At 28.6% G+C, this 14,573-nt stretch overlaps 1 protein-coding gene across 1 annotated transcript in view; it reads left to right on the forward strand.

Moving 5' to 3' along the window:
* Nucleotides 1-32: 32 nt before the first annotated feature.
* Nucleotides 33-14,573, forward strand: part of LOC114124947 (insulin-like growth factor-binding protein complex acid labile subunit) — a 56,091-nt gene continuing 41,550 nt past the window's right edge. The window contains exon 1 of the mRNA XM_027988399.2: nt 33-184. Coding sequence (XP_027844200.2) covers nt 78-184 — 107 coding nt within the window. The 5' untranslated portion in view covers nt 33-77. The remainder of the gene's footprint in view (nt 185-14,573) is intronic.

The raw sequence follows: 14,573 nt of genomic DNA on the forward strand, positions 1-14,573 counted from the left end.
CGCCGCCCGGCATGAATGAGCAGTATAAACTAACCATTTTATACGCGAGCCAACGTGCCACCGACTCAGTGCAAGGCATGCGATTAACATGGTCACACAAACGGTACTGTCGTCAACGTGCGCAGCATTCGACGACAAATCCGTTAGAGGCGACTACTACTTTGACACGTGTGTTCCGCACAAGGTAAGTGGTTTACGTATTTTGTAGTACATTCGTTTATTTTACATACCTGGTTGTATAATATGATGTGGCTCATTGAATCATCGAAATTTATTATACATCTCTAATCTCTATATAATAATATAATATTAATTATTTACTTATTATTACGTTAAAAAAAAAAAAAAAAAAACTATTTTATTTAAAATTTAATATGATGTGTATACTATTATACTGTTGTTTGATTTACGATTATGACGAGCAATCAGATAAATCGTTCATTCGATATAACAATATTATAATATTATGTGATCAAAATGTTGATTTATTTTCCACTCATAAATTGTTGTTTTGATATTATCTAATACACTGCGGTTTTGTGAGGCGCTCACGGTATTCGAAATTACGACGTCACGTCGTTAACAAAATCGTTTTTATTTTCATAAAACGATGCTTCCAGGAATTTCCAATTATTAGTTATCCACACGTATGCTAAAAGTGTATGAATATATTTGTCGATTTTATATGAACTGAAATTTTAAACGACCAGTAAATGACGTATGTTTAAAAAAACATTAGTTTGATATAGACAGATCGGTGATAAAAATTCAGTTGGTGTTATTTATTAAATCGAGTTTTAATATATGGTTTACATGTATAATTTTTAATTAAAATTCAAAGTTGATGTTTTAATTCAGATTTTGAATAAATGGTTTTGTTTAACTATCGTATCTTATGAATGCGAATTTGTACCGATTTATTCATTGTATATGCATAGGTATAACACGCACGATTAGCATATATTTATATGCACGAACGAACCAATGCGTCGTTTTATTTTTGGATGATTTAAGTTGCAATAAAATATATTTATTACTAAAATCAGATTATTTGGTTTTGATTTTAGAGTGATCGGTGGTTGACAGTTTTTAAATATCTTAAATCATTTTTTCACCGTAAAAAGTATTGGTGGCTTTAATTTCTAATATAAAGTCATAATTTAGTAATGTTTAGTTGTTATTAGGTAATATTAATGTTTTTTTTTTATTTTTTAAACTCATTAATAATTTTCAAAGATTTAAAGTAGATTGTAGGCTATTTTTTTAACATGTACCTAATTATATTTCAAAATTATTGATGTATTTTTTTTATAATTTACTTGTTATTTTACATTCGGAATGTTCAATATAATGTTGATTTAGTTGAAATACTTATTGAATGCAATATGATTCTTGCAATACTAAGTACCTGTATAAAAGTAAATGAACAATTTTATATTTAAGTTAAATTCCTTGAATATTTTAATATCTGTTTGGGTATTAGTTTAAATTAAGGAAGTATAAAATAAATAAAAATAGGAATGGGTTAAAAATTAAAAGTTGATAATTTTCAATAAATAAATTATGATTGTTTCACAATTAAAAATTTCCACAAAAAATATTAAAAATATTTATGTTGAAAAATTCACGTTATAAATTATTTGCTTTCTAAATATAAAACTAATATCGTGTTTTTATATAATTTATTTTATATGACCTAATATACTATAATATTTATATTTATCAAAATTTAATTATCAACTAAAATTGTTTTAAAGAAAGTTCCGTATACTCGTAGTAAATTTGAATTTATTTTATTTATAAGTGAAATCTTCGAAGACAATGATATACAAGTAATAATACATGTTTGTCGTTTAGGTTTGGAGCATACATTTTATATATAAACTGATATTTTCTCTAAGCATAATTATATTATTATTTTATTTCATTACTGTTAATAATTTTCAAATTTTAAATTAATATTTTTTTTTGTTTATTTAACCGTAATAGCAACAACAATAATAATAATAATTTTAAATAATTCTTCAGTTATTGTAGTTTTATTGTTTGAGAGTTACAACTGTGTAATTTTGTATAATTTAGATGTATATTTATAATTTTATAATAATTAATTTTGCATACTTTTGTTTTTTTATTTTCTATAAAAATGTTTTTATATTTTATCATTATTCAATTTGCAATTTGATACGAATAATTAATAGTAAATATGTATGAATAAATGTTGTAGAGTGTTTATTTACATATATAAAGGGACTATGTTATATCATTGTGTACTGCGTTTTTTATTGTTGTAAAAAAGGCGAATTTCGATAAAATTAAAAAATGCTTGTGAAATGTATTCATTAAGCGTACATTTCAATTTTACAGTCACTAATTCGTAATGAGTAAATTAATCGTTTTATCATTATTTTATTTTATTTTTTTGAAAAGAAAATCACTATACTCAAACAATATTCAGGTAGTGTTCATTTTTTCAAAATTTTAGCCGAAGTATATAGTATTTGGTTAATTACTACCTTTGTACAAACCACGAATGATCAAAGTTTTGTATATTATGCCCTTTACACTGTGTCCCTTAAAAGTTATGATCAATGGACTCACTAAAACTAAAACAAAAAGTTATAGATAATAGGTATAATATTAACAAGTGTGAAATTAATATTAAAATATTTATTTATAAGTTGTAGATTTTAGGTTTAAATATTCTTATCCAATACAATTATAGTACTTTATAGCACATTTATTGTCTATTCATTGCGCCGTAGAACGCCGATAATGTACTATGTGTCAGTAATATGCTAGTAAGTGTATTCGCTTAACTTTGAGCAGGCTGTTAGATAGTGATTTATTATTAATCATTATTAATTAGAAACATCGAATTTTAAAATATTATTTTAAGAAGGTTTGATTTAAAAGAGGATATTTTTTTTAAAGTTGCTTAAAATCGTAAGAAAAATAATGATCGAAATTTATTATTTTAAGTTATTAAAATATTATTTATATTTAGTTATTTTATTTTACTCCATAATTTGTTACATTAATTTTTAATTTTTTTCTGTTACATTACATACTGCATACCTATATTGGAAATAGCGTCTCCGGTTCAATGTGGTTCAATGTGTCATCTGTAGAAAAATTATTAATATAAGATGCACATTGTAGGTACAACCCATGAATCCTAATAACATGACGTATAGAATATAAAGTATGATAGATAAAATGTAAAGTATGATTTTTAATAGTTCAAATTATTAACAGTTCCTTTTTTTTATTATATGTTTAACTTAAAATCATAAATAAAAAAAATAAAAAAATATTGGTAAGAATTAAAAAGAATTCGTTATAATAATATGTTACGAAGGTAATATTCCATATTTAATAATACTTCATATTTAAGGGATGGCTGAAAATATTTTGAACAAACTATTAAAAAGGCAAAAGAAATCAATATTAAAACCACCTATGGTGCCTATAATATACAATATAATAATTAGGTATAATAATAATATGGTGATTGAATCAACGTATTATATGTTTTTTCAAGTAGTTTGTAGGTATTTGATCACGTTTATATAATATTAATAATATATTATTAATTTTTTCTCATACTGTATCATACTATTTTATTTTCGTTTTAAAAATTATAATCAGTATTTAATGTTTACTACAAACTCGTCAATAGTGAAACCAATAATCACACACGGACTGAGCAAACAAATTATACGCGTCATCGTAACGGTGTCGTGATATCCTCGATGGTTAAATTTCTAATGTGTGTCATTTCAAGCTTTTCTATTTTTTCTATTTATTAGTAAACCTTTTAAAATGGTACCATATCTAATGATTTTAAAAGCCAAAATATGGTAAAAATTAAATACATCGCATAATACATCAATTTTCAGGACACCAAAAGTTATAAGGTAACGTCGTTGGCATTATATTGTATAATATTGTATAATTGCTTACTATTATACAGTATTTAAAAGTACTGTGAGAAAATTTAAAAAATCTCTACCTAATAATAATAATTAATAAACCTAAATATGAAATGTAGTATTTGTTAAAAATTGCTCATATGTAGGTAAATCACCAAATGTTAAAATCATCGAAAGCAGCACATGTGCTGTTTTGTAATAAGACGGTAAGAGTATAGATAGGTATATTATATAATTATTATATAAAATGCACGTTAATACGACATGCTATAAAGTATATATTCAATGTAGGTAACTGTGGAAAGAAAACAATAAAATTTGAAAAGCAATTAACCGGGGGCGGCATGTCGACGAAAATGCATAATGCGAGCTGAATACAGTTTATCGTCTCACTGCCATAATATAACAAAACCATGAGAATCCGTATCACAAGATAGTCGGTACACATGGTTGCCCCGGGTCGTTAATTCATGTGTACCTACCTGCTTTTGATACGTGTACCTATAATGATGTAGGGCGTTGAGTTATATCGATATGATACACATACATACATAATACATATTATATTTTTAATTGTGTTATTTTACATAATATTGTGCATTTATACTGTGTATGTGAGTAGTGTAGTGTAGTGTATAATAAAATAATAATAATAATAATATTTATGGCGATATAACAATTTATACTGAGTGATCTGTTTAACGTGAAACAATCATTATTTCAAACAATTATTAACGTTATTGAAAATATTTTTTCTTAATCATATATTTTAATTACTTATTTATATCTTTATATATAATATATATACATATAATATTTATATAAGTGTCTCAATATACGTTTTATATTCCTATATCCTATTATTATCCTAAAGCATAATATTTTTTTAAGAACCTAATTCTATTCATAAAAGTTGAGTATTGGACAAATCACAAATAGTTTATGAGTAATATAAGTATTTAATTTTTTTTTTCAAGCAAAGTTGAGCAGTACAGAGTTAGGCAAAATATTGATTATAAATTCTAAATTTTAAATACTTATAAATTATAACTCATAAACAACTTGCCCAAAATTTGTTTTTTATAGACTAAAAAACTCCAAATAATAATCTGATTTGTAAATTAAATTTGAAATGTATGTTATAGTTATTCAATAGAGTAAAAAATTAAAAATTGAAAACTACGACAAATAGTAGAAAAACATAATTTTATAGTTGGTTAGGTGCGGTTATAGATTAGTAGCGACCCGTGGAAAGCAGTTCACTCAGCGTCGACGATTTAAAAATAAAAAAAAGGTTGGTAAAAATAGGACAGGTTAAAGTTATGTAAACGAAATATTTTCAAGAACTTTATGAGCGTCTAGAGTGTATATCATACACACTGTATTATAGTATTAAAATGCGCGGCAAAACCTCGGTCATACGCGAGTTTCCAAAAGGGGGAAACAAACGAAATTGTATCGTTTACAATTTACCACCGGGATAAAATTATAATAATAATATTATACTATATCAAAGTTATACATTTATAAATATAATATACATATAGATATATAACGTACGCTCCCAACGACGATAAAACACGAGACGCGGCGTAAGCGTATTCACCCGTAGTTGTACGTATGGTCCGCGTGTGCACATATTATTATTATATTATTACCGTTGCCGAATTAGACAAATCCGTTTAACCACGCTTAACGTCCGGACTGGGGGCAGGTGTAGTGTAATAATAATAATAATAATAATAATAATAATAATATACATATAAATATATATATATATTATACACCGCACACAAATATAATAATATGTGAATCCCGGACAGAAGAATAAATTAGCGGACCATTGCGAAATATAACGCGACCGCACCGCCACGCCGACGTCGAAACACACGGCGACAATAGTGGCACCGGAATCTAATCCTATTAATTGCAGCAGGCCGGTCGGCCTGTACAACACTGCACCGCCATTGCACACGACTATTAGGTATTATACACACACTACGCGGCACTATGCTAACTGGCTATAATATAATACGCACTGCACAATAATACACAGTAATACGCCACTACCGATGCCGTCGCGATTATAATATAATATCCGTGTGGCAGATCCCATTGAACAATAATAATACCAACAAACACAGGTAGGTAATTAATTAACGATAGGGGTCCGTGGCGCTTGTTTAATATACCTACCTACACACAATAATATACGTATACCACTAATACGGACTATATACTTGTACAACACTCTGCTGTTGGCGGAGAACGGGGTCCGACCACCACCACCACCACCGGGGCCGGCACACCGCTATTATAATAATAACACTAATACACAATGTGACTTATTGTGTAGTTGTTGTGCTAAAAGTATATTTTAAAAACCGCCCGTACGGCGTAGGCGGTGGTTCGTGCGTCCGAATATCGCGTCTATTGTGTAGGAGCTCGTGTTCGAAACGATGATGTGATAATCAGTGGAGTTCCCGTAGGGTATATTCCCGTATACGCTGCACTACGATGTATGTTAAGTCTCAATGAGTTTGAAACAAAAATAATACGCAGTTAATAATTTTGTAGTGTGAGCGATTTATGTATTCGTTGAAAACCGAATAAAATTTATTTTTCGGATACGGAAATAATTTCCCGCTGGCGAAAACTGCGCACTATGATGGCGTTCGTTGCTTTTCGTCGATACGATGTGATCGACGATAACATAATAAATAATTAACTGGAAATACTGACAGGTACCCATAATAATAGTTATAAAAATGCATATCCAATGTTAGGGTGACTACGTTGTTACACTGAATAGACTAAATATATTATTTTTGTCGTAAAATTATTATTATTTTGGAAATCATGTCAAATGGTAGACGGTAAACCTTTTTTTCTTAGCACCCTAAAGTTTTCAATTGAAATAGTTAAAGTTGTGCGAGTATAGCCCGACAAATTTTATGGGAATATCACTGATGATAATGTTGTAATCGTATATCTCCTTTATACACTTACGCTCATTGCGCTGTAATGTCGATTTAATCGTATAATAACTTAATATTATATTATAATATGTATTCAAATGTGCACGCACAATAATAATAATAATATTATAGCAACCGATGCGGTATGACAATAATGATACAATAATCATTATATGTTTAATCCTTTTACGACCATACGACCGCTACAAATATAGGACGATTTTAATATGTTTATATCACGAGCAGTGGGTGTATATGAAGTTGAGGGTTTCAATAATAAGATCATTCTATATTCTAGGCACACTGTTGATATGGATTGCTCTTCCCTCTACCGACTACATCACATATTAGTCAATTTTTTAATTTTTTTTTTTAAATTAAATATTAATTTTTAATGTTGTTCAACGCTTATTTTATTATTGTAGATCCAATTATAAGTTCGTAAAATCAGCCAAAGTCCTACTCCAGACAAGGAGTGATTCAACCATGGCTTCTTTCAAATTTTGTACTGACCATGAGTACTTGTACACTATATGTATATTGTATATATATATATTTTATATTTAATTTGAAATTATTTTAATTTACGTAAAGAAAATTAGTATTTTCTAAATCAATTTACATAATTATCCATCTATTTTAAGATAACATTTTGTGTTAGAGATTGACGGGAATACATAAATAATTTATAAATATATATTATACTTTAAGTATATAAATAACAAAATAATCGGTAATTAATATTAGGTTAAACTTTAAGATAATATAATAATATTTTATGATTTTGTTGAACTTGATTTAAAATACGAATTCATTTATAAAGCATAACTTTTTTTTTTGAGATGACTGTTTGATATTATGCGGTATTTATTGATCTAATACTTAATTTAATAAGTGATAATTAGACTATATCTTTTAAAATGGTCATTAGGTACAATGATATTATACGACTTTAACTAAATCCTCTGATCGTAACAACAAACCTTAGTCTCCTCGATACCCTAATTGACATTTAGATTGATAATAAATCAATAACACTCTAAAATTTCAAAAACTTAAACTATAGATGACCGAGCTTGATTTTGATCTCAACCAAAATAATTATTCTCAAATATTTATGAGCGAAAAAATATAAATGTAATTACTTAAACCACGTGATAATATTTTTAGATATTTACAAAAAAGTCTAACACATTTTGTATATATATTCAACGATTTAAAAAAAAAGTAAAATATAGTACAATGTACATGTATACAAATTATCAGATACATTTCTTAAAAAGAAAGATATATATTTGAATTTTTTTAAATTTGTTTTGTAAACTTTAGAACCTATTCTAGCTTCTGAGTCTAATATAAATATGCTGTTGCTAAGCCCTCCAAAATTACGATGCCACTATTGTGACTTCTTATACAACATACATTTAAAAATAGAATAAACTTATCTCCAAAAATTCAAGAATTAGTCATTTTATTATTCTTGAAATTGTAGTGGATAGTTTATTTTTGTTATAAATAAAATAAAGTATAATGCCAAAGAAATATGTTATTTCAAATTGTACCTATGTCTGGATATACCAGTTAAATTGAAATAAAAATGATATTTTGAGCTTCAGATAAGTTATTTTACCATAATAAAAATTAAAAATTAAAAATTGGTTAATTAATAATTTTTTATAAACAACATTTGATAAAGTCTTAATAGTTTAATAGTGTGGAAGTAAGCATCAATATAATAAGGTATTCGTTTAATTTAATATATATATAGGTAATTTTGTATTAATACATTTAACCAATTTTTGTTCAATTAATTATTGTAAAAATTATAACAACGGATAATAATAAGAAAGTTCACAACAGTCAATCATCCTTCAGATACTCACGTAAAACTACTGCACTCGATGATTTACTCAAATAAATTCTAGTACAAATTTATTTAAACTACCTATTCTTTATAAAAATATAACATTTTGTAAAGGTACAAAACTTTGAATAATTAAATTTAAATTTCTTTCTTATAGATAACACAATATTGACATTAAGTTTATAATTAAAAATGAATACAAGGTTGTTGTGCATATTGGTATAGGTGAGCTGATAGATATAATTCCTCAGGATAAATAAAATCCTACTTAAATAAGTATTAAGTAATAACTATACACATAATTAATGTTAAAACATGAATTTGAATTTCCTGATTTCTTGTACGAATGTGTATAAATGTACAATAATAAAGGACTTTGGATATTGTAATGGCGTTTTTAGTGGAGATTATTTAAACTTAAAGTCTGTCGTCAAAATAATTGTGTATTTTTTTTTTAACAAACAAAGTATTATCACCTTATCATTTTTATTTCGTGCTGTACAATCAAGGTTTATCTATAATTACACCTTGTGCATGATATTATGTGTTATTTTCATAATTATAATCATGGCCCAAATAGCTAACTAGATCAGTTTAGCTGGGTAGTAAAAATGAAATTCATCCACATCGGCATCATTACGTGTATACTCGACAAACTGTACTGAAAATAGGCGGGGAAAGCATTGAGTTGTATGGGTACCCATTATGGTAGTAAAACGTTTTGCAGTGGCGTAAATAGTAAATACCTCGGAGAGTATTTATCGAGGGCGCGCGTGATATTACTACAGGGACTTACAATACTTTGGTGAACGCTGATCGTTTAATATTTTTGTCTTAAGTAAATATTACATACGTACCAGTAAATAATATTATGAAAGTATTTCATTGTTTTTTATTTAGATAAATATAGTATATTTCTTAATGATCGTGAACAACAAAAACCATCGGGGTTTAGTGTTTTGGATTAATAATTACAAATTGTTTTGTTTTGTTTTCCTTTATTATACTTACTTATGACTTATGACTAAATATGTTTTGCTTAGTCGTTCTCAATAATATCCTTGTGAGCGTCAAATTAATAAGCACCCCTGATGAGAGTAGTCTACTACTGAATCTCATCATTACCATGCCACAATATTATTGAAGTGTTGGCATTATTATTACGATAAAATAGATGTTAGATGTAAATTTATTATGATCAAGTTTTAGAACCGGGCCTGTCAACAACAAAATGTTTTCATATAGCTATCTTATGATAATCAGTCTTAGTTTTAATATATTTTATTATTTTAACGGTTCTTATATGTGGATTTAAAATATTAATGAAAAACAGCATACATGCATATAGATATATTATATATTTTACGTTAAAAAACAAAAGGCCTTCATAGTAGTTGTATGTGATGATACGGGAGACAAAAGAAAGTCACCAGAAGCAAAAAAACTGGTTCAAAACAATAGAACGTATATAAAAAAAAATATATATTTTTTTTTTGGTATGCACTGCACGCGATTAACGAAACTAATGAAGTTAGAAAGCATTCGAGCGAATGCCGAATAGTGATTTCAGTCACCGCCTTACCGGATGGTAGTCAAAGGGCGTCATTATTATCGTCATTATCATCCCTGAGCCATTATATGGTATAAGATTAACGTTTTCGAAAAAAGTATTTTACATTCGTAATGTAATGTAACGTAATATAATATCATAAAAGCACCAAGCACCGATCACTATTGTGTTGTAGGCGCGTAGCATTCCTATATTATTGTTTTAGCGCCGGTCGAACTTATGTTTGTGACTATTGTTGCACTACGCAGATCGTGTACGATGGGGCTTTAAAAATTCCAAAACCACTGAAAATGCGTTGACGACGACTTCCGTATAACGATTGAAACGAAACGCATGACATTCGGTGCTATAGTTTAAGTATAACGCTGTAGTATGCACAAACCGCTGAAGGCGGTTCGCAAACACATGGGTGCAATTCCAAATTTTTCACCGTTACCGGGGGTATATAGCAGACTGTTATAACAGGTTATCATACTTATAACATTTTCACGGACAATAAATATATGTATATATCTTTTATAGTTTGATAAGGCTTCGACAACAATGTTTTTTTAAGCCTATATAAACTTAATGGCTTGGTATAAGGGTATAAGTTATATCTTTATCATTAATAGGTATACAATGGTTGTAAATTTTACAGTTTTTGAATTAGGTTTATCTCATGAAAAAATGTACAGATTGCTGCGGTAGTACAGTGTTCTTTTTATTGACGGCTGGAACCTGAAAGACGGATTGTTTAGAATCTTGTGGGGCAGTTTATCACTATTAAGTTCTATTTTTTGTGCTATACATTGCGTATATTACATTTATCAATATATATGCTGATTATTTTCCGATGCGTTAAGTGGGTGTGATAAATTCTTTCTGGAGTGACGATTAATTTTTATTTTATTTTATTACAAGAGGTTGGGTGGTATTTCAATTTGTTCAAGTTTAATTTAAATTTTAAAATTTGTTAAAAGCGGGTAAGTTAAGCCAATATTTAGATAGTATTGAGTGTCTTGGATGATTTCGTTAAATTCATTTTTGTGGAAGTTCGAGATTTGGTGACTTCGCATGCTGTTGAGTCTGTTCTCAATATTTCCAGGTATCCAAACCGTGTTCATTTATTTACTTTACAATTGAGGGTACTCAAAGAACTACTGATGATGACGATGTTGTAGTCGCCTTGGTTTGAAGATGAGATGATTTGTAATGTTTCATAAGTAATGCATAAGTTTTTGCTTAATGTTTATGTATATGTTAGTGTAGAACGTTAACAAAAAAAAAAAAAAACTAAATGACTTTCTTAGTGTGTAACTACTAACTCACCATAAATATTATTTAAAGACATTAATCTCTTCGTCTTGGCCAGAATGTATTCCGAGTATTATTGATATATTATTTCCACGAAATAGTTATACGTAAATGTAAGACTAAGTTTTGTCACTTTTCTGTATTATGTTTACTACTCAACTGTATTTGGTGAGCTGAATTGAGCTTATTGATCAGTCTGGAAGGATGGGGTGTAGTATTGAATTTTGTTTGACGTTTATGTGATTGGAAACCAACATTTTTAACTATTTAGGCAGTTGTTTTAAAGTTTCTAAAAGTCGGATGACGATTTATCAATATAGGTTGGCGGTTAGAGATTTCTGGCGAGGTATTCTGGCTGATTCTTAATTTTATCGGTTACGTATTTTTAGCACGGGACTTTGACGTCTGAGTCGGAAAGGAGGCCATATCTTTGCGTTTGCACGGGATACTATTTATTATAATATCATGTCGCGCAATGTACGTACACAACACAACAATATACTTAAATACTACTGGCATTATTACCTACGCCCCAGCACCATCTCCTCCCTCATCCCCACCTCTTCCCTTCCCCACCTACACCAGGACTTGCCGTTAAAAGTGCACGATACTAACGCGTTATCGTATTTGCGTGCTATTTCATAATCTAGATTTATGTACGGGATTTCCCAGAGCGTACAATAATAATATTATGCGTATCGCGCGAGTCGCCGCCGTGTTTTCGCGGTAAATTCCACATCGCCTCGTAATAGCAGTATATACCGTGCAAAGGCGTACTCGCGAGCGCGTTCACATACACACACACACACTTGCTCGGCCGTTGCAGAGATTTCGGTCTAACGAATAATATCATATAATATGCATCTATGGGTGTGTGTGAAAATCAGACCGCACTGTGTGTGTATATATTGTATAGTCGTGCTCGCGACTTGCACGCGTGTGTGTGTGCGTTTCTCCCCAAAGCCGTAAAATAAACAAGCACCGAGCACGATGCGACTTAATACAATTAACTCTCGTTTTGTATATATATAATATTTACTATAACCCTCCGTGATAATATGTAACCGGCCAGGTACATATACAAGCACTACTTATATATACCTATAATACACTGACTATAAATGCAGTCCTCTTGGCCATTCTAATTTGTTTAATGTTTCTGCGCTAATAATAATGTTAAAATATCACTTGGATCGTAGCGACCAAGCTCCCCGGATCGACGGGCGGGAGGGGTTTTCTCTTTTTTAAAAATCTTTAGCTCGAAAACGGTCAGATGCGTTAGTTTAACGTCCCCTTGGTATTATTATTTTACATTGTATTTGCGGCACATCTGGCAAACGCGCACCGCGACCACCGTGGACCATCTTAATAACAATTACAATAATTGTATGGTTTTACTATTTTCTTCGTTTTTGGCAAATGTTGGGACGAATTATTATGCGGTCAGAATATAAAATGTCGATTTCACTTTATTATTTCAACTCAAAAAGACCATGAATATTAAACAATACGAGTATTTGCCACCAGCATATTATCAGAAAATAGGATTTTATTAAACCTATACTTATACATTACGTCACTTGTACACAATTTACTGTGAATTATGTTGTATATATTATTTTATATAGGAGAATACTGCAAGAATACTTATCAGTCTTTGTTTCTTCAAAAATTTAGTTATTGAAAATTTAATTCTTGAAATTTTTAAATACAATTAAAACCATATTTTCAGAAACTCAACATTTTTTGTACTGCTTAAGAAATGCTCAATCCTGTAGAGATATTAAATTTTATTTTTTAATTGAGAACTTCCCTTTTCTACCATAAATTATTTGGCAGAGGATTTTCCTGAAAATGTCAACATATCAAAATCAAAATGTGAACGAGTAGTTTATTGTTATTCAACTTTGTGTACTAAGAATATTATAGATCTAATAAGTCGGCGATAATGAATTTGAAATACGGGGATATGGTGATTTGAAAATTCTTATAGTAATTATTAACCTATTAAGATTTATAAAAATAGTTCAAGTATAATAAATACTAGATACAATGTTACATAATTATTAAAAGTATTATTTATGTTTTTATAAAACCATTTTTAAGGACTGTTATTCTAATAATATGAAAATTTGAATAGTTGAGAATCTACTCATTCGAATTTTGAATTAGTTAAAAATACGCTATAAAATACTCCTTAAGTAGGTAGTAAGATTAAACCCAATTATTTGAAAATTCAGGTTTTAAGTATATTTAAAAATTAAAAAATTCAGTGTTTGAATAAATTTATTATTAAAGTAACAAATGGGGGTCAGCATGTTTGAGAAATCACTCTTTATGGTATATTATTATTATTATACATTCTATTATATTATCAAGTGCTCTGTGACTTTAATATGTTTTGTGATGTTTTAACAATGCAATTATTGCATTTGTTGTAGTGAGCGTAAATATTACTCAGATCCGTGTACGAAAATATCTTTAATGGTTACGTATACAATATACCAAAGTCTTCTTTACTTATGCTTAGCTGTAATATGATTGTTATTATGAACGTGAATGCTTGTCAAAATATCATGTATGCCCCATATATCATGTATGTATTGAGAAAAATTCACGAACGTTTTGGTTTTTTACTCGAATCGAATAAAAATACGATACTGAACATGAGAAATCATGAACACTATTATATTTGAGAATATAGAGCTATGTTTCGGTTTCCATTATATGATATTATGATAATATTATTATTGCATAGTAAATGCCGTTAAATAGAAAATAATGTTAATGACCTAATCATATTTAAGTAATTATCGTTATAAACTAGATATCGTCTGAAGTTGGCCTTATAATATTTTACCATTTTAAAGTTACGCATTGTGTTGTTAAAGTAATGCAGAAACATGTTATAAAGAACTAAACTGATCAAA

Source organism: Aphis gossypii, chromosome 2 (assembly GCF_020184175.1).
Source record: "Aphis gossypii isolate Hap1 chromosome 2, ASM2018417v2, whole genome shotgun sequence".
Taxonomy (NCBI): domain Eukaryota; kingdom Metazoa; phylum Arthropoda; class Insecta; order Hemiptera; family Aphididae; genus Aphis; species Aphis gossypii.